The sequence below is a fragment of the Rana temporaria genome, chromosome 7, assembly GCF_905171775.1.
Source record: "Rana temporaria chromosome 7, aRanTem1.1, whole genome shotgun sequence".
Classification (NCBI taxonomy): domain Eukaryota; kingdom Metazoa; phylum Chordata; class Amphibia; order Anura; family Ranidae; genus Rana; species Rana temporaria.
This window is the reverse complement of record NC_053495.1, coordinates 201,500,390-201,527,448: the sequence shown is the minus strand read 5'-3', so window position 1 is coordinate 201,527,448 and position 27,059 is coordinate 201,500,390. Positions and strand designations below refer to the sequence as shown.

The window sequence follows — 27,059 nt, the reverse complement described above, 5'->3', positions numbered from 1 at the left end:
CCCCACACTAAAAATAGAGAATACATGGAAAAGAGGGGGAGTAGCAAAGAAAGGGAGAGAAAGAATAAGAGAGAGAACAAGAAAGATGGCTAGAGAGAGGTATGGGGGGGGGGGGGGACATTTTCTTTTTAGGATAGAGAGAGATAAAAGAAAAGAGAACAAAGAGAAAGAGTGGTACATCCTTAAATGTACCATAAGAGCCCTTTCACACTGGAAACGCCTATAGCGGAGCGTTAAAATATTTTACCGCGATTTGACTGCGTTTTTACAGCGTTTTCAATTAATTTCAATGGACAGGGCCATTTTTGGAGCGTTTTATGAACGTTTTAATAGCGCCATTTTCACCGCGCAAACGCGGCAAAAAACGCTGCAAAAACGCACCAGTGTGAAAGGGCTCTAAGGGGTTTTAATACTGTACGAGTGGAAGGGACTCAGGGAGTGCTAAATGTCCGTGGGTTAGGGGCGCAAATTACTCGTCTTGCTTTGGGTGCTGGAAACCCACGCTACGAAAATAATTTTACTGTTAGGGGTCCCCGCAACTTGGGAAATTTTATGAAGGGGTCACATCACTAGAAAGGTTGAGAACCACTGCATTAGAGCAAGTCTTTTGTTTGCAGATGGTCTTTGGTCAAGAGTCAGAGAGGATGCTCTATGGCATAGGTGGCAAACACAAGGCCCGTGGGCCGAATGCGGCCCTCCAGGCCATTTCATGTGGCCCTCGCACCTCTCCTGCAGCTGCAGCCCTCCTCTGGTCCTCCTCAACCCTTACTTTCTGCTTTTAAGCAATACATCCAGCTTCTTCCCAGCAGCAGCATAAGGAAAGGGGGGTGCACTGTGATGTAAGGGAGAGTGGGGGACTCAACTTCTGATGATGGGGGGGCTCTTGGCATCTAATGTAAGGGGAGGGGATGCGCTGGACATCTAATCTTACAGATACAACTGGCCCTTTTGAGGGCAATCATAATGCTGATGTGGCCCACCATGAAATTGAGTTTGACACCCCTGCTCTATGGATATCAGGACCATGGTCTTGCCTTCCAACCAGAACTGCTGGCTGATGTTTATCATGTGCATATCAAGAAGAAAGACCACAACCAGATCATCAATGATGCTGAGGATTCAACACAGGGGGTCGGGGACAACGGTGAATGGTGAAGACAAGAATGTGATGTCCCCAAAAGAGCCGACCACCAGTCCACGATCTTTCCCTCAGACCGGAACTGTTGATTGATGTTTATCATGCAGATAAAGAAAAGAAAGACCACTACCAGATCATCGATGGTGCTGAGGTTTCCAAACAGGGGTTGGGGAAGGCAGCAAATGGTGAATCGTGGATTATCTCCACTCTTGCCATGATGTTGAGGATCAAGTCATTGGATCAAGTCTTTAGTTTGCAGTCACAGAGAAGCAGTTGGTCTCTGGACAAGATGCTCTGCGTAGCTGTGTGGACCATGGTCATTCCTTCTGACCAGAACTGCAGGCTGATGTTTATTATGTACATATCAAGAAGAAGGACCACAACCAGATCATCAATGATGCTGAGAATTCCACACAGTGGGTCGGCGATGACAGTAAATGGTGAAGACAAGAATGTTATGTCCCCAAAGGAGCAGACCACCGGTCCATGATCTTTCCCTCAGACCGGAACTGTTGATTGATGTTTATCATGCAGATAAGGAAAAAAAAGTCCACTACCAGATCATCGATGGTGCTGAGGTTTCCACACACGGGTTGGGGAAGACAGCAAATGGTGAATAGTGGATTATCTCCACTCTTGCCATGATGTTGAGGATCAAGTCTTTAGTTTGCAGTCACAGAGAAGCAGTTGGTCTCTGGTCAAGACTCGGACAAGATGCTCTGCGTAGCTGTCTGGACTATGGTCATTCCTTCCGACCGGAACTGCAGGCTGATGTTTATCATGCAGATAAGAAGAAGAAAAACCACAACCAGATCATCGATGGTGCTGAGGATTCCACACAGCGGGTCGGGGACGACGGTGAATGGTGAAGACAAGAACGTGATGGCCCCAAAGGAGCAGACCACCAGTCTGAGACAGAAGATCATCACAAGTCCACCCATGGTGAAGACCCTTCTCACAGCGAGGTTCAATAATAATGGAAGGTCATACAAGTAATCTGTGAGCTGGGACAAAAATAAAAAAAAACTTAGTTGAAGCAGTTTATATTTTATATGGATAAAACAACTGAGGGATAAACTATATCAAAGCCAAACGTGTTTCATTGCTTTTTGATACATTGTGGAAGGGTTAGAACCTCTGTCTAGATTTTATTGCTGTCTGTGGAAATACAACTTTTTGTTTGTCCTGTGAGAAAGTGATGGGAAATCTAAAATTTATATAAAAGTGGGGGAAATAGTTCAATGGGGACCAGGGCCGGCATCTTTGTTTTTATTAAAGGGCCCAGAGGTCCCCAGGGCCCCGGATGGCTACCCCCCTTTATATATATATATATATTTTTTTTTTTTTTTTATTTGCAAGGGGTCCAGAGGTGCACCTTTTTTATTTTTTTTTGTTCGTCAGCACCCAAAGCCCCCCAACCTCAATTTGCGGCGGCACAGCACCCCCTGCTTCTCAATTCATGGCACCCCCCCGCTTCTCAAGACACATGGGTCCCAGAAGACAGCATGGACCAGTGGGAACGCGCAGCGCGATTCGCGCATGCGCAGTAGGGAACCAGGAACTGAAGCCGCAAGGTTTCAATGTTTATGGTCAGTGTTAATTTTGACGTCAAATTGCAATAAAGTTTTAGTTGTAGTCTTTTGACTAACATGCATTTTAGTTTTAGACATATTTTAGTTGACTAAAATCTCCAGTAAATTTTAGTCGACTAAAATCATTATTGCAAATCTCTATAAAGTGAAATACTTACAGGTCGAGGTCGTCCAGAGAAGCGATTATTGTAATGTCTGATATCTTTCTGCATCTCTCTGTTCATCTTATCTTGTTGGATGTCGCAAATGTTGCAAAGGTAACAGACCTACCAAAGAAAGGGAAACTTTTATAGCCGGATTGTAATATTTGTAGGATGATGAAGATGTTTAGATGGGAAAACTGTGCTCAGAGCAGGCCAGACATAGCGAGTAATTGCTAGAGATTGTATTAGCTTAGTTGAGCTAAGGGCAGCAAGCAATGGAGAACTAAACACATAAGAAAACACGACTACGCACAGATGTACACTACACAAGTAGCATGTAGCCAGGGCCGCCATCTGGAATTTTACACAGCTTCAAGGGGCAGGGAACCGGGGGGGGTGCTCCCGCCGCAAATTGAGAAGCAAAGGGTGACGCAAGTTGAGAATCGGGGGGGCACCACGAATCGAGACGCTGGGGGGGGGGGGGCTGCCCCTTAGAGGTCGGGGGGGGGGGGACTTTGGGTGCTGACGAAAAAATAAATAAATAAAAACGGGGATGCTATCTGGGCCCCTGGGGACCACCAGGCCCCTTAGAGGTTGGGGGGCTTTGGGTGCTGATGAAAAAAAAAAAAGGGGGGGATGCCATCTGGGGACCACTGGGCCCCTTAGAGGTTGGGGGGGCTTTGGGTGCTGATAAAAAAAAGGGGGGGATGCCATCCCATGCCTTGGGGACCACCAGGCCCCTTAGAGGTCGGGGGGGCTTTGGGTGCTGACAATTTTTATTTTTTTTTAAAAGGGGAATGCCATTCGGGGCCCTGGGGACCACCAGGCGCCTTAGAGGTAAGGAGGCGGGGGGGGGCTTTGGGTGCTGGCGGAAAAAAATTAATAATAAAAATTAAAAACAAATAAAAAATAAAAGGGGGGGGGTGCCATCCGGGCCCCTGGGGACCACCGGGCCCCTTACAGGTGTACTGCCTGTACCCCCCTGATGGCGGCCCTGCATGTAGCAGTAGTAGCAATTAATCTTACACGATCAAACAATGCTTCAAGGGGTTGTAAAGGTTCGTTATTTTCACCTTAATGCATCCCATGTATTAAGGTGAGAAATAAAACTGGCAATGGCGGCCACCCCCACATCCCCCCCCCCCCCATTTTACTTACCTGAGCCCGTTCACATGCTGCGCTCGCCCCCGACATCCTCTTCTCCACTCAGTCTGGCCGTTGATTGGCTAGATTGGATGGATTGATAGCAGCGAAGCCATTGGCTTGCACTGCTGTCAATCACATCCAATGACGTGGCGCGCCGGGAGGCGGGGCCGAGTGTTACAGTCTTGCGGCTATAGCCGCTGGCTGTATCACGGGAGCGCGCCCGCAAGAACTAACCCCCATGGGAGAGAACTGGTGTCAGTGGGAAGAATAGTACCCTAAGGGCCAGATAAAGGCAAGCAAAGGGCCACAATCAGCCCCCCGGGCCACAGTTTGGAGATCACTGGTTTATATAAATAACCCAAAGTAAAAAGTCAAGGGTACCTTTTGCCTGCAGAGGGGACAGCTGATGGCTCCCATCCACGGGTCGTGTTTCCAGTACTCGATAAGACAGGAACCTGAAAGGCACAAACAGAACAATCATTTATTACAGGTCCTCTTTTCATTATTCATATCAACACCAAATAATTAACAACATTTAATTCTATGGTGAACCAGCCATCCCAGAGCAGGAGGTCGCGGGCCACATTGAATTTTTGCATCCTTGATTTCCTTTTTACATATCCTGTTATATTCTTTGTAACATTTAAACAACACTAGTGTTCCTTCATTTTTACTGTGACGCGACACTGATCACTGCTCCCGAAGACAGGGAGCAGATGATCAGTGTCATGTCACTAGGCAGAACGGGGAGATGTTGGCCCAGATTCAGGTAGAATGGAGCAATATTTGCGTGGGCAAAGAGCAAAGATTTTTCTCTGCGCCCACGCAAATATTTCCATTTGCCCAGCGATTCACGGAGCAGTAGCTACGTAAATTGCGCGGGCGATATGCTAAACAGCCGGGCGTAAGGCTGCCTAATGTAAATGATCCCGCCGGGGGCGGGAATCATTTAAATTAGGCGCGCTCCCGCGCCGAGCGAACAGCGCATGCTCCGTCGGGAAACTTTCCCGACGTGCATTGCGGCAAATGACGTCGCAAGGACGTCATTTGCTTCTAAGTGAACGTGAATGGCGTCCAACGCCATTCACGGTTCACTTACGTAAACGACGTAAAATTTGAACGTCGCGAGCGGGAAGTTAGCAGGAGCAGCCTTATGCTAAAGTCGCCGTACGGAAACTCCGTACCTTGCGTGCGCAGGGCCCGCGCAACTTTTGTGAATCGGTGGTAGTATGCAATTTGCATGCTATACGCCGATCACAATGGCCGCGCCCCCTAGCGGCCAACGCAAGAATGCAGCCTGGGATGTGAAGGCATAAGGAGGCTTATGTCTGTCACATCCTAGGCTGCAGTCGGTGTAACGAGGTTCCTGAATCAGGAGCACTCGTTACACCGGAGCAAGTAAGCTGGTTGCGCGGGCGCAAGTGCTTCTTAAATCTGGCCCGTTGTGTTTACACTGGCATCACTCCATTCTTCGGCTCCGTGACACGATCGCGGGACACCGGTGGACATCGAGTCCGCGGGCACGAAGCTCGCGGCAGGGGCGGGCGCGCGCCCACACGGCAACAAATTTAAAGGGATGTACCTGCCGACGTAAATGTTTTTTGTGGCGATCGGCAAGTGGTTAATAAACTGTAGTAAACATACTACACTCAGGTGGTGCTTCCTGCGTCTTTCCTCCTTCCCAGAAGAGGTGAAGCCGTTATAGCTGAAAAGGGCGGGGTCAACTCAATATTGAACCCTACAGACTAAGACTGGGATGCCATTATAGTTCATGTGTGTGTAAAGGCAAGGTGTCCCAATACTTTTGGTAATATAGTGTATATAATGCAGTGGCGGTTCATCCATAGAGGGCGCTGGAGCGCCGCCCCCTCTGTCTCTCGCTTGCCACTGAGTCTAATAACATACATTCATGCATTGCATTGAATAACGGCAGCTGGTTGGCTGTGCGGAAGTGCCGATCAGAGCCAGCGGCTCTGATAGGCTTTCAGAGTACAGCCCTCGGCTCCCGGATGTCTTATCCTCGGGACGTACGGGGGGTGCGTCCCTTGGATAAGACTGACGGCCGTCTCAGCCAATCAGGTTCCCCGATTCTGGTTATCGGTAACCTGATTGGCTGAAGCGTCACCAAGGTGGGAGAGGACATCGAGGGACGTGAAAGGAGTAAGGTAAGTGCATTTTACAGGGAACAGTGGCATCAATGGGCACAGTGGTATCAATGGGCACAGTGGTGACAAAGGGCACAGTGGCGACAAAGGGCACAGTGGTTACAAAGGGCACAGTGGTGACAATGGGCACAGTGGCAACAATTAAAGGCACAGTGGGCAACAGTGGCAACAATTAAAGGGCACAGTGACATGCACAGTGGCAACAATGGGCACAGTGGCGACAATTAAAGGGCACAGTGGCGACAATTGGCACAGTGGCGACAATTGAGGGGCACAGTGGCTGCGTTTGATGGCATGGCACAGTGGTGACAATTGATGGCACAGTGGCTGCGTTTGATGGCATGGCACAATGGTGACAATTGATGGCACAGTGGCTGCGTTTTATGGCATGGCACAGTGGTGACAATTGATGGCACAGTGGCTGCGTTTGATGGCATGGCACAGTGGCTGCGTTTGATGGCACAGTGGCTGCGTTTGATGGCATGGCACAGTGGTGACAATTGATGGCATGGCACAGTGACTGCGTTTGATGGCATGGCACAGTGACTGCTTTTGATGGCATGGCACAGTGACTGCATTTGATGGGCACAGTGAGGCTGCAATTTTCTTCTTTTTTTTTTTTTTCGTTTGCGCCCCCCCAAAAATGTTGAGCACCAGCCGCCACTGATATAATGTTATTATGATTAATAATATAATATTTATAAAGCTGAAATAAAACCTCAAAAAAGGCACATTTCAGGCAATTTTCCTAGAAATAACAAATACACAACTTTTTCCTGTTTCTGGGGTTTGATGTCGGATCTCTCGGGGGTGGGGAACGCGGCGTGAAGGGTTAATAAGCTCCGCAGGTGCCCGGCTCCATGATCGGTGGGCTCTGGAGAAGCTCTCCGCTGATTCCAGGGAACACATATTTCTATTCCGGTTTTCCGGGTGATTTTCCGGACACATGTTCCGGGATCAGTGTGAGAATGAAAGGCCAGCTGAGCGAGGGACGAGGGCAGAACTGGGTCAGACGCGTTTCCTGCCCGTAATTGGTGACGCTTTTCTTCAAGGTACACAATGACTTATTCATCCCGCCAGGACCCCGGGCACTTCCTGAGGAGAAGGATGCCCAGCTGGCGCGTTATTTTGCCCAGCCGGCGGATAAAACTCCATTTTCTCTATAGCTGCTTCCTCCATTACCGAGCCGGTGCTGATCTGTGGCATTGTCTGCGGGCATCTTGTGTGGTATGGGGGGGGGAGGGGGATATTCAGCTTCCCCCGGCTGAAAATATTATCAATGCGGCTCATTTCACAATTCCGGGCAAAGATAATATAAAAGACGCAGATTGATGCAGCTCTGTGTTCATTAACCACTTCAATGCCGGGCACTTTCACCCCCCTTCCTGCCCAGGCCAATATTCAGCTTTCAGCGCCGTCACAATGACAATTGCGCGGTCATGCTACATTGTACCCATATGACATTTTTATCTTTTTTTCAAATTTAAATGTTTTTCTTAGTTCCTGTTATAACATTTTGTAAATAAGTACTTTTCTTCTTCTTCACTGATGTGCGCTTATGAGGCAGCACTGATAGGCTGCACTGATGAGGCAGCACTGATGGGCACTGATGAGGCAGCACTGATAGGCTGCACTGATGAGGCAGCACTGATGGGCACTGATGAGGCAGCACTGATGGGCACTGTGGTGGCAATTTATGGGTACAGTGGCTGCGTTTGATGGGAACAGTGGCGGCATTTGATGGCACAGTGGTGGCATTTGATGGCACAGTGGCGGCATTTGATGGCACAGTGGCTGCATTTGATGGGCACAGTGGCTGCATTTGATGGGCACAGTGGCTGCATTTTGATGGGCACAGTGGCTGCGTTTGATGGCACAGTGGCTGCGTTTGATGGGCACAGTGACTGTGTTTGATGGGCACAGTGGCTGCTCTTGATGGCACAGTGGCTGCGTTTGATGGGCACAGCGGCTGCGTTTGATGAGCACAGCGGCTGCGTTTGATGGGCACAGGGGCTGCGTTTGATGGCACAGCGGCTGCGTTTGATGGGCACAGTGGCTGCGTTTGATGGGCACAGCGGCTGCGTTTGATGGGCACAGCGGCTGCGTTTGATGGGCACAGTGGCTGCGTTTGATGGGCACAGTGGCTGCTCTTGAAGGCACAGTGGCTGCTCTTGATGGCACAGCGGCTGCGTTTGATGGGCACAGTGGCTGCGTTTGATGGGCACAGCGGCTGCGTTTGATGGGCACAGTGGCTGCTCTTGATGGCACAGTGGCTGCATTTGATGGGCACAGTGGCTGCGTTTGATGGGCACAGTGGCTGCATTTGATGGGCACAGTGACTGCGTTTGATGGGCACAGTGACTGCGTTTGATGGGCACAGTGACTGCGTTTGATGGGCACAGTGACTGCGTTTGATGGGCACAGTGACTGCGTTTGATGGGCACAGTGGCTGCATTTGATGGGCACAGTGGCTGCGTTTGATGGGCACAGTGAGGCAAAACAATTTGACCACCAGCCCACCCCCCGTGTCTCCTAACAGTATCATTGTGTCACGAAAAAAAGGATTTAAAAATAGTCCAGAAGTTCAATGGAGCAAAAAAAATAAAAAAATCTAAAATAACAATCGCATCCAGGACTGTGTCCAATCAGGTGCTGCCGGGCTCGGCGCCATGTCACCGTGGGTTTACGGGTGATGCAATGTCAAACAGAGGGGACGATTTAACCCCTTCTGTCCTGGAAGTCAGGGGAGTTTTCCGATGGTTGCGATAGACTGATGCAAGAGAGAGCAAAGCGACCGAGTCCTCATTACACGGCGTTCCCATTATTTGGGCCGCAGCCGATTGGTTTATGGTTCTGGCCGCCAGGTCGTCCTTTGGGACAGGACACAGTGACCTTGCCACGCTACCTGATGGCAGGAAATAAAAAAGTCAGGGCTGTGCCAGGGAAGAAGCACGGCTTTCCTATCGCATTGCTCCATCAAGACAGAGATTGGCACAAGCAGGGCGCCCTCTCCTTATTTATAAAGGGGGGATTCCCACCAATGAGATTAAAGATGGAGGAAAAAAAGCGAAAATTACCAAATTGTTGTCTAATGAGCCCCAGGAGGAGCTCCAAGAGCCCCCCCCCCCAAAATCCTGGGAACACCGAACCCCCAAATCTCCAGCCAAGCAAGACCCCCCGAAACCCCACTGTCCTGGGAGCCCGCGGTGTCACCCCCCGGGGCCAATCTGTCCATCAGATCAGGTGCAGGCGCTGCCATTCCAACGAAGGGAAACCAGTGGTGGAGCCTTCAAGCTTTACAGCCGGTTTCCTACTGTGTAAGTCGCGCGGCGCTTCCTGAATGACCCCGTCGTATTCCGGGAAACACACAGGTCCCAGAAGGCAGTGGGGGGAGAAGAGCACGTGACGCACGGGGCCACGGCTGACCTAGGATGGAAGTACACAAAGTACTTCATCTCCAGCCAAGCAAGACCCCCGAAACCCCACTGTCCAGGGAGCCCACCATGTCGCCCCCACCCCCAAGGCCGATCTGTCCATTGGATCAGGTGCAGGCGCCGCCATTCCAACCAAGGGAAACCGGCAGTGGAGCCTTCAGGCTTCACCGCTGGTTTCCTTCCGCAGATGCGCACCGGCTCTTTCTGAATGGCCCCGTTGTCTTCCAGGACACACACAGGTCCCAGAATGCAGCGGGGGGGGGGGGAGAAGAAGACGTGGCGCACTGGGCCACGGCCGACCTAGGACGGAAGTACACAAGGAAAAAAAATTATCCAAAAATCGAGTGGTGGAGGGGTTGTCTTTCCTATAAAGGGGCCCCCGTTTTACTTACCTGAGCTGTGGAATTCGGCGTCCATAGACTCGGGGCCGAGTCTATGGACGCCGAATTGTGGACTCGGGAGCGCGCCCGCAAGGTAACCCCCCCTCCGGGAGAGCGCTTCTCCTAGGGGGTGATACGATGCAGGGAGGAGCCGCGAGAGCCGTCGCGGGATCCCAAAAGAGGAGGTAAGTATGACATGTTTTTTTTGTTGTAAAAGTGGGTGGAACTCCACTTTAAAGCAGAGTTGCACTCAAAAATGGAACTTCCGCTTTTTGGAATCCTCCCCCCCCCCTTCGGTGTCACATTTGGCACCTTTCAGGGGGAAGGGGGAGCAGATGCCATTTCCGTCGCGACCCCACAGGTCCCAGAAGACAGCAGGGACCAGTGGGGTCAGGTATGCGCAGTAGGGAACCAGGAAGTTAAACCGCAAGGCTTCACTTCCTGATTCCCTTATCAAAGATGGCGGCGCCTCCACCCAAGAGCCCAGGGACAAATCGGCTTCAAGACCCGACATCGCGGGCGCCCAGGACAGGTAAGGGTCCATATATTAACTAGATGCCAACCAGCCGCCTCAGTTCTACGGCGGCAGGTCGGCTCTCCTGCGCAAGAGCCCGTAGCTCTACGTCGGCTCTCGACGCGGCCACTAGAGGCGTGCGCACGCTCCCCAGCTCGCTCCTGTCTCCCGCGCACTTGCCCGCCGGTCGCGATCACCGCCGGGCACCCGCGATTGCTCGTTACAGAGCGGGGACCGGGAGCTGTGTGTGTAAACACACAGCTCCCGATCCTGTCAGGGGAGAAATGCCCAATGTATGAACAGCGATCAGTCATTTTCCCATGTCAGTCCCACCCCCCCCTACAGTTAGAACACACCCAGGGAACATACTTAACCCCTTTCCCGCCCCCTAGTGTTAACCCCTTCCCCGCCCCCTAGTGTTAACCATACCTCCCAACTTTCTGAGATGGGAATGGGGGACACCTATCAACAAAAGTATGCAGGCATAGGACACACCCCTTGCCACGCCCCCTTAAAGGAGAATTGTACAAAAAAATAAGATTGGTTAAACCCACAAGTGCTTTTTTACCACCATTATTCCTTTATATTGGCTTTTGGAATTTACAAATGCAGCAATTTAGAAATCGGATGAAAGGTTTAGCGCTGGGAAACACTTTTTGATAGATAAAAAGTGCATTTTATATACATCTTTATAGATCAGACCAACATGAGGGACAAATGAGGAGAATGAGGGACAGAGGGACATTGCTCCAAATCAGGGACAGTCCCTCGAAATCAGGGACAGTTGGGAGGTATGGTGTTAACCCCTTCACTGCCAGTGGCATTTTAATAGTAATCCAATGCATTTTTATAGCACTGATCGCTATAAAAATGCCAATGGTCCCAAAAATGTGTCAAAAGTGTCCGAAGTGTCTGCCATAATGTCGCAGTACCGAAAAAAAAAATCGCTGATCGCCGCCATTACTAGTAAAAAAAAAATATTAATAAAAATGTCATAAAACTACCCCCTATTTTGTAAACGCTATACTTTTTGCGCAAACCAATCAATAAACGCTTATTGCGATTTTTTTTGCGAAAAATATGTAGAAGAATACGTATCGGCCTAAACTGAGGGAAAAAATTTTTTTTTTTTATATATTTTTGGGGGATATTTATTATAGCAAAAAGTAAAAAATATTCATTTTGTTTTCAAAATTGTCGCTCTATTTTTGTTTATAGCGCAGAAAATAAAAACCGCAGAGGTGATAAAATACCACCAAAAGAAAACTCTATTTGTGGGGAAAAAAGGTCGTCAATTTTGTATGGGAGCCATGTCGCACAACCGCGCAATTGTCAGTTAAAGCGACGCAGTGCCGAATCGCAAAAAGTGCTCTGGTCTTTGACCAGCAATATGGTCCGGGGCTGAAGTGGTTAAAAGTCAGCAGCTGTAGTACTTTTTTTTTTTTTTTCGGTGGAACTATATTGCTATCCTGTAAGCAGCCACTGGGTGGCACTGTTTACATTGCTTTTGCATCTTTTATGATATTATTATTATTATTATTATTATTATTATCATTATTTTTATTATTATTATTTAGAATAATAATAATAATAAAAATAATGATATTATATATTTTATACTTATGCTTTTTATTATTATCATCATCATCATTATTATTATCATTATTATTATTATTACTAATTAGTAGTATTATTATTATTATTATACACGATTTATATAGCGCCAACTGTTTGCGCAGCCCTTTACAACATACTGGGCCGGATTCAGAAAGATGAGCGCATCTTTCTTCCGGCGTAACGTATCTCCGATACGTTACGCCGCTGTAACTTTGGGCGCAAGTTCTGTATTCAGAAAGAACTTGCGCCCTTAGTTACGGCGGCGTAACGTATGTGTGGCGGCGTAAGCCCGCCTAATTCAAATGGGGATGTGGGGGGCGTGTTTTATTTAAATTTTACTTGACCCCACGTTTTTGACGGGTTTTTTTTAACCGTGCATGCGCCGTCCGTAAAATATCCCAGTGTGCATTGCTCCAAATTACGTCGCAAGGACGTATTGGATTCGATGTGAACGTAATTGACGTAAAGCCGTATTCGCGAACGACTTACGCAAACGACGTAAAAATTTCAAAACTCGGCGCGGGAACGACGGCCATACTTAACATAGGATACGCCTCATATAGCAGGGGTAACTATATGCCGAAAAAAGCCTAACGTAAACGACGTAAAAAAATGTGTCGGCGGGACGTACGTTTCTGAATTGGCGTATCTAGCTCATTTGCATATTCCTTGCGTAACTATACGGAAGCGTCACCTAGCGGCCAGCGTAATTATGCAGCCTAAGATACGATGGTGTAAGACACTTACACCAGTCGGATCTTCGGGATATCTATGCGTAACTGATTCTATGAATCAGGCGCAAAGATACGACCGAGCGCACTCAGAGATACGACGGCGTATGTGACATTATATTATCCTATGTCTTCTGGCAGCGTTGGCGTTTCTCTGTGCCAATGTCAGGTTGGTGGACGTGGGAATGTTTCCGTCCTCCATAGGAGAGACACAGCCTGACCCCGACTTTCTACGGCAGGCGAATTGGTGTTTGTTTGTTGTGGCCGCGGCCCCTCCCCTTGTTCAGTGATATAGTGGAGGGTGTGCGTCAGGGGCGGCCTGTGATTGGCTGGTGCGGGATCTTACACAATGCATTACACTCCTCATGTATTGACTTTACAGCACTGGACTTTTAAAGCTGAATTCCAGGTAACTAAAGGAAATACATATAACAGAGGGATTTGCCCGACGCTTCACCTGGCGCCCCCTAGTTTGGTTGCGGAGCACCGGACTCCGAGGTTTCTATTAGTTTTTTTTCCCCCAGGGCTCGAATTGGTTTAAAAAAGGTTGGGCTCGGGGGCGCAGTCCACCCACTTGTGACGCTAGCGCATCAAAGTCGCATGCTTCTCTCTTCTATTGCTGCTCATTTCCTAGGAAACCTTAGTTCTGTTCCCTTAAATATTAGTGGCGGTGCGTCCATAAGGGGCGCAGGAGCGCCCCCCTCCTGCACCCCTGTATCACCATGGTCGCCGCTGACACCCCCTATTCAGGTGTCCGGCCCCTTTTTTTGGCACCTGAATTACAGCGACGGGGGATGGTTTTTGGAAGCACCTGATTAGAACCGTAGGCTCTAATAGGCCGCCCAAAAAGGTGAACAGCGGGCGCCATGCTGGGCGTTCGCTGTTCACCAAGCTGTGTTAGCAAAGTGAAGGAATTCACTTTCCTAACACTGAACCGCCTCTCAGCCAATCAGGTTGCTGGGTCTGTTACCGGTCACCTGATTGGCTGAAACGTCAGGCGCTGTGATTGGTCTCCTGAGAGAGGACGGAAGACGACATGGAGACCGCCGCTGACTCGATGCAAGACGGGTAAGTGCCGGGCAGCATCTGATGGGGCAGAGTAACAGCAATTGATGAGCACACTGGCAGCATCTGATGGGGCACACTGGCGGCAATTGATGGGCACACTGGCAGCATTTGATGGGGCACAGTGTCAGCAAAGGAGACCGCTGCTGACCTGCTGCAAGACAGGTAAGGGCCGGGCAGCATCTGATGGGCCACAGTAGTGGCAATTGATGGGCACAGTAGCGGCAATTGATGGGCACACTGGCAGAATCTGATGGGGCACAGTAGCGGCAATTGATGGGCACACTGGCAGAATCTGATGGGGCACAGTAGCGGCAATTGATGGGCACAGTAGTGGAAAGTAATGGCCACACTGACAGCATCTGATGGGGCACAGTAGAGGCAGTAGGGGCAATTGATGGGCACACTGGCAGCATCTGATGGCTCACAGTAGCGGCAATTGATGGGCACACTGGCAGCATCTGATGGGGCACAGTGTCAGCAAAGGAGACCGCTGCTGACCTGCTGAAAGACAGGTAAGGGCCGGGCAGCATCTGATGGGGCACAGTAGCGGCAATTGATGGGCACACTGGCAGAATCTGATGGGGCACAGTAGCGGCAATTGATGGGCACACTGGCAGAATCTGATGGGGCACAGTAGCGGCAATTGATGGGCACAGTAGCGGCAATTAATGGGCACACTGGCAGCATCTGATGGGGCACAGTAGCGGCAGTTGATGGGCACAGTGTCAGCAATTGATGGGTACAGTGGCTGCATTTTGATGGCACAGTAGCTGCGTTTGATGGGGCACAGTAGCGGCAATTGATGGGCACGCTGGCAGCATCTGATGGGACACAGTAGCGGCAGTAGCGGCAATTGATGGGCACACTGGCAGCATCTGATGGGGCACAGTAGCGGCAATTGATGGGCACACTGGCAGCATCTGATGGGTCACAGTAGCGGCAATTGATGGGCACACTGGCAGCATCTGATGGGTCACAGTAGCGGCAATTGATGGGCACACTGGCAGCATCTGATGGGGCACAGTAGAGGCAATTGATGGGGCACACTGGCGGCAATAGATGGGCACAGTGTTAGCAATTTATGGGTACAGAGGCTGCTCTTGATGGCGTTTTTTTTTTTCAGTTTGCGCCTCCCCCAAAAATGTTGAGCACCAGCCGCCACTGTTAAATGTTCTTTGAAGTCTCATTGTCCCGCAATGGAAGATCTATGACGCCCCCCACCCCCCGGTGAAGATTTTATACGCAGACCCATCAGTTTATTTTACGGCCTGGATCTAAGCTTTTGTGTTGTGACTCAGCCAGTAAACCAGCCGCGGTTATGACCCGCCCCCCCACCTGAAACCACAAACGACGTCATTAATATCTACCAATCATCTGCAGGTTTAACGAGGAGGAGGTGACTCACCGCAAAATAAGTGCCCACAGTTGGTCTCTACGGGCGAAGTGGCCGTCTGAAGACACACCGGGCAGCTGAAGTCGCTGTGGAAGTGAGGCTGGCGACTTTTAAGCGCGTCCTGGAAAAGAGAACGTTCGTGATTATCCTGGGGCTGAAATAAATCGGAGATATTTGTATCCAAAGACAACATTTCAGCCATGGATTCTAAAATACTATTGTTCTTATTCAAGTAGAAGGTTTAGCAACTCTACAAGACCCGGGTGTGCCAGGAGGAAAGTGCCAAGAGCAGAGCATATGAAAACCAGGTTTACGTTTTACTGAGCCTGTGATATCTGAAACAACGCGTTTCGGAGGGCCCCACCCTTCATCAGGGATACATATAACACATACAAGATTGTGATTAGTCTAGGATATTATTTAGTATTTAAAGTGGATCTGCACCCTCTAAAACAGGGGTCTCCAAACTCCGGCCCACGGGCCGGATGGGGCCATTTGCTTGCTTTTATCCGGCCCTTGGGGCACTTATCCTGCCACTGATGCAATATAATATTCCTACTACTGAGTCTGACACCATCAAGGGGGCACTATTCCTCCCATTAAAACCAATGATTGGGAACTGATGACCGGGCATTTTCTCCTCCCACAGTTTGTCCCCCCCCCCCTAAAGCTTGAAGGACAATAAACCGGCCGCCTTACTTACTTTGTGTTGTGTTGCTGAGAACGGTGCTCCGTCCTTCCTCTGGGAACTGATGTCCAACTTATTCATTGTGGAACACCTAGAACAAAAATCAATCAATAATTTATATCACTATTGTAGGAACACTTTTACAGATCGATAAATGGAAAAGTTACATTTAAACAATCTACCCTGAGGACCCCTGATCACCAATGTAAGGAACATTCTTCCCACTGATCACCAATGTAAGGGACATTCTTCCCACTGATCACCAATGTAAGGAGCATTCTTCCCACTGATCACCAATGTAAGGAACATTCTTCTCACTGATCACCAATGTAAGGGACATTCTTCCCTCTGATCACCAATGTAAGGGACATTCTTCCCACTGATCACCAATGTAAGGAACATTCTTCTCACTGATCACCAATGTAAGGGACATTCTTCCCACTGATCACCAATGTAAGGGACATTCTTCCCACTGATCACCAATGTAAGGGACATTCTTCCCTCTGATCACCAATGTAAGGGACATTCTTCTCACTGATCACCAATGTAAGGGACATTCTTCCCACTGATCACCAATGTAAGGGACATTCTTCCCACTGATCACCAATGTAAGGAACATTCTTCCCACTGATCACCAATGTAAGGAACATTCTTCTCACTGATCACCAATGTAAGGAACATTCTTCCCACTGATCACCAATGTAAGGAACATTCTTCCCACTGATCACCAATGTAAGGAGCATTCTTCCCACTGATCACCAATGTAAGGAGCATTCTTCCCACTGATCACCAATGTAAGGGGCATTCTTCCCACTGATCACCAATGTAAGAGACATTCTTCCCTCTGATCACCAATGTAAGGGACATTCTTCTCACTGATCACCAATGTAAGGGACATTCTTCCCTCTGATCACCAATGTAAGGGACATTCTTCTCACTGATCACCAATGTAAGGGACATTCTTCCCACTGATCACCAATGTAAGGGACATTCTTCCCACTGATCACCAATGTAAGGAACATTCTTCTCACTGATCACCAATGTAAGGAGCATTCTTCCCACTGATCACCAATGTAAGGAGCATTCTTCCCACTGATCACCAATGTAAGGGGCATTCTTCCCACTGATCACCAATGTAAGGGACATTCTTCCCACTGATCACCAATGTAAGAGACATTCTTCCCACTGATCACCAATGTAAGGGACATTCTTCCCACTGATCACCAATGTAAGGGACATTCTTCTCACTGATCACCAATGTAAGGAGCATTCTTCCCACTGATCACCAATGTAAGGGGCATTCTTCCCACTGATCACCAATGTAAGGGACATTCTTCCCACTGATCACCAATGTAAGAGACATTCTTCCCACTGATCACCAATGTAAGAGACATTCTTCCCACTGATCACCAATGTAAGAGACATTCTTCCCACTGATCACCAATGTAAGGGACATTCTTCCCACTGATCACCAATGTGAGGGACATTCTTCTCACTGATCACCAATGTAAGGGACATTCTTCCCACTGATCACCAATGTAAGAGACATTCTTCCCACTGATCACCAATGTAAGGAACATTCTTCCCACTGATCACCAATGTAAGGAACATTCTTCCCACTGATCACCAATGTAATGCCAGATACACATGGTCGGAATTTCCGACAACAAATGTTCGATGTGAGCTTGTTGTCGGAAAATCCGACCATGTGTAGGCTCCATCGGACATTTGCTGTCGGAATTTCCGACAACAAAAATTTGAGAGCTGTTTCTCAAATTTTCCGACAACAAAAGTTGTCAGAAATTCCGACGCACACAAAATCGACGCATTCTCAGAATCATTGAACTTCATTTTTCTCGGCTTGTCGTAGTGTTGTAAGTCACCGCGTTCTTGACCTTTGCAATTTCCGACAACATTTGTGTGACCGTGTGTATGCAACACAAGTTTGAGCCAACCTTCCGTCGGAAAAAAATCCATTCGGTTTTCTTGTCGGAATGTCCGATCGTGTGTACGCGGCATAAGAGGCAATTTTCCCCGCTCACCTCCAAAAAATTGGTTGTAGCCGAGGTCCCTCAAGACTTTAATTATTTTATGGCTCTCTCTTGAGTAGAAAGGTTGAGAAAGGCCGATCTATATTTCTGAGCTGTATAAGTGTGCGTGGAGACGTGGAGACGTGGACTTTGCTCCGTGGTGAATGAAAATAATTTGCAGGATAATCCCTGATCTGTGTCACGTAACCCTGAGATTGGAATGGGTTTTTTTTTTTCTGTTTATGGTTTTAACTGGGAGAATCTATGATGAGAATTTTTTATTTTATTTTTTTGTTTAATGTGAATTCTATTTATTCTATTTAGATGTTTAAAATAAAACATATATAGATGACAATATATATATTTTTCCTTCTCTTTGGTTGCCATCTGTGGAAGTAAAAGTAGCTCTAAACCCCAGGATTTATCACTTATTTAGTATATTTTTTATAACATCATTTATTATATTATATATATATATATTATTATATTTATATATTATTATACATGATTTATATAGCGCCAACAGTTTATGCTGTGCTTTACAATGTATGGGGGAGACAACACAATTACAGTACAGTTCAATACAAAAAAGGTACAGATCTTACATTCTATATATATATATATATATATATATATATATATATATATATATAATACATTATGTAAAAAAATATATTATATATTATACCAGTTAATATATTATTATTTTATATACTTTTATAATATACAATAATAATTATATTATAATAATAATAATAATAATAATATTATTATTATTATTATTAATTATATATATATATATATATATATATATATATATATATATATATATATATATATATATATAGTGGGGATCGAAAGTTTGGGCACCCCAGGTTAGAATTTGTATTAATGTGCATAACGAAGCCAAGGAAAGATGGAAAAATCTCCAAAAGGCATCAAATTACAGATTAGACATTCATATGTAAAAAAAAAAAGTTAGATTTTATTTCCATCATTTACACTTTCAAAATTACAGAAAACAAAAAAATGGCGTCTGCAAAAGTTTGGGCACCCTGCAGAATTTATATCTTGTCCTTCCCCCTATGGCAAGTATCACAGCTTGTAAACGCTTTTTGTATCCAGCCAAGAGTCTTTCAATTCTTCTTTCCTTGGCTTCGTTATGCACATTAATACAAATTTTTACCTGGGGTGCCCAAACTTTCGATCACCACTGTATATATATGTATATATATATATATACACACACATACACATACATATATATATATATATATATATATATATATATATATATATATATATATATATTATACCAGTTAATATATTATTATTTTTATATATTTTTTATAATATATAATATTAATTATATAATAATAATATTATTATTATTATTATTAATAATAATAATAATTATTATAAATCAATATTATTTTTAATATTATTATAAAATTATACAATAATTCTATAATAATAATACTCCTTTATACATGTATAGAGCCATGACAGGTCCTCTTTATACTCCTATATACATTTATAGAGCCATGGCAGGTCCTCTTTATATTCCTTTACATGTAAAGAGTCTCGACAGGTCCTCTATATACTCCTATACATGTATAGAGCCATGACAGGTCCTCTTTATACATCTATATAGCCATGACAGGTCCTCTTTATACATCTATATAGCCATGACAGGTCCTCTATATACTCCTTTATACATGTATAGAGCCATGACAGGTCCTCTTTATACTCCAATACATGTATAGAGCCATGACAGGTCCTCTTTATACTCCTTTATACATGTATAGAGCCATGACAGGTCCTCTTTATACATGTTTAGAGCCATGACGGGTCCCCTTTAGTTATCATGATATAAAATAATGAATGTGGGGGCCTTTTGGTTGGCGTGATTTTTTTTCTGGGGGGGGGGGGGGGGGGGGAGCATTTCATTCTTGGTCCCAGGCAGCACAATGTCTTGGGCCGGCACTGATGTTATGAATGGGCAGGTGTTGCTCTTTTTCCAGGTTAGATGACCAAGTTGATGGTATGTCTTCGTGTTCGCAGTGTGGACTTCGCTGAGCAATGCGTTCTCTAATGCCGCGTACACACGGTGAAAAGTTCAGAGAACTTTTGTGTGACCGTGTGTATGCAAGCCAAGCTTGAGCGGAATTCCATCGGAAAAAACATCCAAGGTTTTTCCGACGGAAGATCTGATCGTGTGTACGCGGCACAAGTCATCACCTCCAACATACTACACATTCTTCTCCGCACCATCCCCAGTAACTAACGTCATTCCCCGGGTGTCTTCCTGGTTTGAACCATAATAAAAATGCCTGCCTGTTTCCAAACAAAGGCTGCGTGCTTCGCGTCACAGACGGCGTCGGCACCAATCACCAGGCTGCGTGCTTTGCATCACAGACGGCGTCGGCACCAATCACCAGGCTGCGTTATGCATTATATGGCTGTATCAGTCAGTCATTGAGTTCTTTGCTCAGCCTTGGTACGTTGGAGCGGAGCAAAGGTCTATGCATGCATTGATACGGGAAAACGATAAACCCTTTCACCTAGATGATGCAGATAAAACCAGCGCATGCAACAGTTTACAAACATTCTCGGCCCTGGTTCAGGCCAACGTGTACAGTAGCCGACTAACCCTTTCCTCCCTGCACCGGGGAGCTCCTCCAGTGTTATTGCATTGCCTACAACTTGGGTAATGGAAATACAGTAAAACCTTGGTTTGAGAGCGTTTTGCAAGACAAGCTAAATTCTTTTATAAATCTGGCTTGATATACAAGCGATGTCTTGATATAAGAGAGAAGAGAGGCGCCTCTAAGTGTAGCGATATGGTTACATTTAACCACTTAAGACCCGGACCTTTAAGCAGCTAAAGGACCCGGACAGTTTTTGCGATTCGGCACTGCGTCGCTTTAACTGACAATCGTGCGTCGTGGCTCCCAAACAAAATTGGCGTCCTTTTTTTCCCCACAAATAGAGCTTTCTTTTGGTGGTATTTGATCACCTCTGCGGTTTTTAGTTTTTGCGCTATAAACAAAAATAGAGCGACAATTTTGAAAAAAATGCAACAATTTTTACTTTTTGCTGTAATAAATATCTCCCAAAAACATATAAATATATATATATATAAAAAAAAAATTCCCTTAGTTTAGGCCGATACTAATTCTTCTACATATTTTTGGTAAAAAAAATTGCAATAAGCGTTTATCGGTTGGTTTGCGCAAAATGTATAGGGCCAGAACCACATACATTTACACTTGTGCCGCGTATCAGAGATACGCTAGGCCGCCGTACCTTACCTGGCGGACTTTCAAATCCACAAAGATTTTGCGCCGTAAGTTACGGCGGCGTAGTGTATTTCCGGCGGCGTTATTCAAATCGGCGATCAGGGGGCGGGTTTCATTTAAATGAAGCGCGTCCCCGCGCCGAATGAACTGCGCATGCGTCGTCCAGAAATTTCCCGCCGTGCTTTGCGCGAAATGACGTCGCATAATTCGTTCCGGAAGTCGTTTTCGGCCCCTCACTCCGCTTCCTAACTCGCTGGCTGCATGGAAGAAGAGGTAAGAAGTCAGCACACCCTCCGCTTCTCACGTTACTGTAAGATGTAATTTCCGACAGCAGAACACCTCCTCCCCCCGCTTCTCATCTTTAATGTGTAATGTGACATGTCATTTTGCTTAGGGCCCCAGGGAGGTCAGGATCGGCACTGTATTGGCGGTTCCAAGGGTTGAGGGAGCAACGTTACGATTTAAAAAGGACGGTATTTGGAATCTCTCCAAAAGAGGAAAAATAAGGAGCAATGCCAAACCTCTCCTTGCTGTGTTTGGATTCAGTGACTGGGAAAAACAGCATTTGCTGTGAATCACACATGTGGCTTCCGCACATGGCCGCCAATGACCTGCTACACATAAACCGCGGCGCGGACCAGCTGGGCCAAGGCGGTGCATCTGTGGTTTTGTTGTGATTACAGCAAACCAGGCAGAACTAAACCAATCATACGGATTGTTGTCCACTACAACAATAATATGGGCTACTGTATGTGACAATAATATGGGCTATGTGATGATAGTACGGACTATATGACAATAATAAGGACTATGGGCCAGATTCACAAAAGAGATACGACGGCGTATCTCCTGAAAAAAATTAGAAAGGAGAGAAATAAGAGGGGGGGGGGGGAGCGAGAAGGCTGAGAAGGATGGGGGAGAGAGAGAGAAGCAATGGACTTACATGGACTCATCCGTTTTTTTTCTTTCTAAACTGGAGAGTTGGAGAGAGAAGAAGAGAGAGAGAGAGAGAGAGATAAGAGAGAGGTGAGAGAGAGAGAGAGAAGGACTGGGGGAGAGATAGAAGAAATGAAAAAGGAGAGAGAGAGATAAGAGAGGGGGAGGGAGAGAAGTAGAGAGAGAGGGGTGAGAGAGAGAGAAGACAGAGATGCAAAAGGGGAGTGAGAGAGATAGAATGCAGAGGAGGAAGGGAGGAGAGAGAAGAGAGAGAGAGAGAGAGAGAGAGAAGAGAGAGGTGAGAGAGAGAGAGAAGGACTGGGGGAGAGATAGAAGAAATGAAAAAGGAGAGAGAGAGAGAGAGAGATAAGAGAGGGGGAGGGAGAGAAGTAGAGAGCGAGAGATAAGAGAGGGGTGAAAGAGAGAAGACAGAGACGCAAAAGGGGGAGTGAGAGAGATAGAATGCAGAGGAGGAAGGGGGGCATAAGAGAGAGAGAACATAAGAAAGGAGAGAGGGAGAAGAGAGGGGAGATAGAGAGAAGGCAGAGAAGGATGGGGGGGAGAGAGAAGAAAGGAGAGAGATAAGAGAGGGGAGATAGAGAGAGAGAAGGCAGAGAAGAATGGGCAGGAGAAGAAATGAGAGAGATAAGAGAGGGGGAGGGAGAGAAGTAGAGAGAGAGGGGTGAGAGAGAGAGAAGACAGAGATGCAAAAGGGGAGTGAGAGAGATAGAATGCAGAGGAGGAAGGGAGGAGAGAGAAGAGAGAGAGAGAGATAAGAGAGAGGTGAGAGAGAGAGAGAGAGAGAGAAGAACTGGGGGAGAGATAGAAGAAATGAAAAAGGAGAGAGAGAGATAAGAGAGGGGGAGGGACAGAAGTAGAGAGCGAGAGATAAGAGAGGGGTGAAAGAGAGAAGACAGAGACGCAAAAGGGGGAGTGAGAGAGATAGAATGCAGAGGAGGAAGGGGGGCATAAGAGAGAGAGAACATAAGAAAGGAGAGAGGGAGAAGAGAGGGGAGATAGAGAGAAGGCAGAGAAGGATGGGGGGGAGAGAGAAGAAAGGAGAGAGATAAGAGAGGGGAGATAGAGATAGAGAGAGAGAGAGAGAGAAAGAGAGAGAAGGCAGAGAAGGATGAGGAGGAGAAGAAAGGAGAGAGATAAGAGAGGGGAGATAGAGAGATAGACAGAGAAGGCAGAGAAGGATGGGGGGGGGAGAAGAAATGAGAGAGATAAGAGAGGGGGAGGGAGAGAAGTAGAGAGAGAGGGGTGAGAGAGAGAAGACAGAGATGCAAAAGGGGAGTGAGAGAGATAGAATGCAGAGGAGGAAGGGAGGAGAGAGAAGAGAGAGAGAACACAAGAAAGAGAGGAAGAAGAGAGGGGAGATGGAAAGAGAGAAGGCAGAGAAGGATGTGAGGAGAGAGATGAGAGAGAAGGCAGAGAAGGATGGGAGGAGAGAGATAAGAGAGGGGGGAGAGAGAGAGAGAAGGCAGAGAAGGATAGGAGAGAGAGGGAGAGAAGCACTGGACTTACATGGACTCATCCCCTTTCCCCTTCTAAACTAGAGAGGTGGTGAGAGAAGAAGAGAGAGAGAGAGAGAGAGATAAGAGAGGGGTGAGAGAGAAGGATGGGTTTAGAGAGAGATAGAAGAAACAAACAAGGAGAGAGAGATTAGAGAGGGGGCAGCAAGAGAAGTAAAGAGAGAGAAGTAGAGCTGGAGCATGGGGGGAGAGAGAAGTAGAGAAAAGGGGAGAGAGAGAAGAGACAAAGAGAGAGAAAAGATCAGAAAGGAGAGAGAGGGATAAGAGAGGGGTGAGAGAGAAAGATAAAAGAGGGTGAGAGAGAAAGATAAGAGAGGGTGAGAGAGAGAGAGAGAGAGAGAGAGAAGGCAGAGAAGCAAAAAGGGGGGGTTAGAGAGAGATAGAATGCAGAGAAGGAAGGGGGGGGGGCAGAGAGAGAAAAAATTTGAAAGGAGAGAGAGCTAAGAGGGGGGGAGAGAGTAGGCTGAGGGGGGGGGGAATAAGAAAGCAGAGAGATAACAGAGTGGAAAGAGAGAAGGCAGAGAATGGTGGGGGGGAGAGAGAGAAGAAATAAGAAAGGAGAGAGAGAGATAAGAGAGGGGGAGAGAAAAAAGTAGAGAAATCGAGAAATATGGATGGCGAAGGGGGGAGAGAAAGAGAAGAATGGAGAAAATTAGAAAGGAGAGAGAAGTAGAGAGGGGCCGAGAGAAAGAGAGAGTAAACATGAGAAAGAAAAGAGAGGTAAGAAATGGGTGAGAGAGAGAAGAAATTAGAAAGGAGAGAGAGAGATAAGAGAAGGATGAGAGAGAAGTAGAGGGAGATGAGAGAGAGAGAAGCAGAGGGCTAAAAGAATGGATAGGGAGGAAAGAGATGCTAAGTGATGAATGACAAGAGGGGTGCACCATATTTTATGTCTAATTTTTTTCCAGTCTGTTATGGATACTGATTGATATAGATAGATAGATAGATAGATAGATAGATAGATAGATAGATAGATAGATAGATAGATAGAGAGACAGACAGACAGACAGACAGACAGACAGACAGAGATAGATAGATAGAGAGATAGATAGATAGATAGATAGATAGATAGATAGATAGATAGATAGATAGATAGATAGATAGAGAGAGAGATAGATAGATAGATAGATAGATAGATAGATAAATAGAGATAGATAGATAGAGAGATAGATAGATAGATAGATAGATAGATAGATAGATAGATAGATAGATAAATAGATATAGATAGATAGATAGATAGATAGATAGATAGATAGATAGATAGATAGATAGATAGATAGAGAGATAGATAGATAGAGATAATTAGATAGAGTGACTGCTCATCAAACACTCTCCTGCAGTCAGGAGGATAGAATTGTGAAATATCAGAAGGCAGATATACATTTTATTTGATTTTTTACATTCTAAATGCAATTCGGGAAGCTACACGATTGTCAATTTTCTGTTGCTCGGGGGCCCAAAACCTCTGTCCATGGATCCCTATGCAATCTCCCCAATGGCGCCCATACACGTAGTGATCTGATCGAATGATTCTTCACAGAATCAGATAATATCATCAGATCTATGAAATATCAAAAAGTCATCAATCGATTTCAAGCGAAACAAATCAATGTAATCATTTCTATTGAATTATTCTAATTGGTCTAGACAGAAAACTTAAACTGTAGAAAAGTAGATAATTTTACTATGATCGTTACGTGTATGGCAAATTGAATGATCTTTTCGATCTTAAGATCATATTTCCAATCAGGGATTAAATTTATGGAAACTATGGGCCAGATTCACAAAAGGGATACGACGGCGTATCTGCTGATACGCCGTCGTATCCCTGTTTCTATCTATGCGACTGATTCATAGAATCAGTTACGCATAGATATCCCTAAGATCCGACAGGTGTAATAGTTTTACACTGTCGGATCTTAGGATGCAGTACCGCGGCCGCCGCTGGGGGGAGTTCGCGTCGTAAACCAACGTCGGGTATGCAAATTAGCAGTTACGGCGATCCACAAAACTTTTTCCCGTCGTTATGTCGCCGCAAGTTTTAGTTTGCCGTCGCAAAGATAGGGCACCTTTTACAAAGTGTAAAATTACTACACCATGTAAAAGTATACCCGTCTTTCCCGCGTCGCTTTTGATTTTTTTTAATTTTTTTTTAAAAGAAATGTTTTCCCGGCGCAAGTCTTTTTTTCACGTCGTGATTCACAAAACGTCGGCGCATCGTAATTTCGTGCAAAGCACGTCGGGAAATTTGCGTCGGGAGCATGCGCAGTACGTCCGGCGTGGGAGCGCGCCTAATATAAATGGTACCCGCCCCATTTGAATTGGCCCGCCTTGCGCTGGACGGATTTAGGATACACCGCCGCAAATTTCCAGGTAAGTGCTTTGTGGATCGGGCACTTAGACAGAAAATTTGCGGCGGTGTAACCTAAATCGGTTACGTTACGCTGCGCCCGGGCTACGTGAATCTGGCCCTATGAACGTATGAACCATAAAGCTATACAATCTGATTGCACAATCTTCTTTAGATCTACCATCAACTATGTAGTGCAAGGACCTGTCTGATTGGATACATATTAAAAGCATTGTTTAGGTCGGCCTTTACATTATAATGCTTTGACAATTCCATTGATTCCGAGATTGTATGGAGATTGTACAATCTGATTGTATAGTATATGACTGGTGACACAGACAGTAAAAACCTGACAGAAGCTCTAACACTTCCATACTCTACTCAAAACAAAAAAAAAAGTATTGGCTATACATACACTTTAACCCAAACAATAAATTTAATTCCGAATCTCACGAAATTTGACTCGTTTTAATGCCCACTTACCTGGACTGTGCTGAGCTGCAGAAGGTGTGTCTGTTCATGTCGCCAGGCTGCCAGCGCAGGTTTTATTCCGCACGTCTTTGCGACTCGCCAGCTGACACCACACTGCTGTACCTGGATGTCATGGCCCAGAGACTGACAAGGCGGCCTGTTAAACATTAAACCAGAGTCAAGGTTTTCATAATAAAACAAAAAGCCCAGCGAGCCGGGTGAGTGGGATAGTAAGGGGGTGAGTTGGGGGACGGACTGGATGGATCACGTAACCCCCGCTTATGTGAAATATTTGGGCAAACAAAAGAAGAAAAAAAAAATCTTGTCTTTAGTGATATTCTTATACTGCCCGGATCAATCATTAACCCGATCACATTCATGTCACAAGTAGATCGGTCATATGACATTGGAGGAGCGTGCTGCGTG

The 27,059-nt window shown here is 46.4% G+C and overlaps 1 protein-coding gene across 1 annotated transcript; it reads right to left on the bottom strand.

The window, feature by feature from the left end:
* Positions 1-1,014: 1,014 nt before the first annotated feature.
* Positions 1,015-27,059, bottom strand: LOC120946088 (E3 ubiquitin-protein ligase RNF170-like). Its single transcript, XM_040360821.1, has 6 exons — positions 26,646-27,059; positions 16,025-16,100; positions 15,334-15,442; positions 4,401-4,474; positions 2,889-2,996; positions 1,015-2,142 (listed from the first exon to the last, which is right to left on the bottom strand). The coding sequence occupies exons 1-6, from the start codon at positions 26,681-26,683 to the stop codon at positions 1,837-1,839; spliced, it is 711 nt and encodes a 236-aa protein (XP_040216755.1). The 5' UTR covers positions 26,684-27,059; the 3' UTR covers positions 1,015-1,836.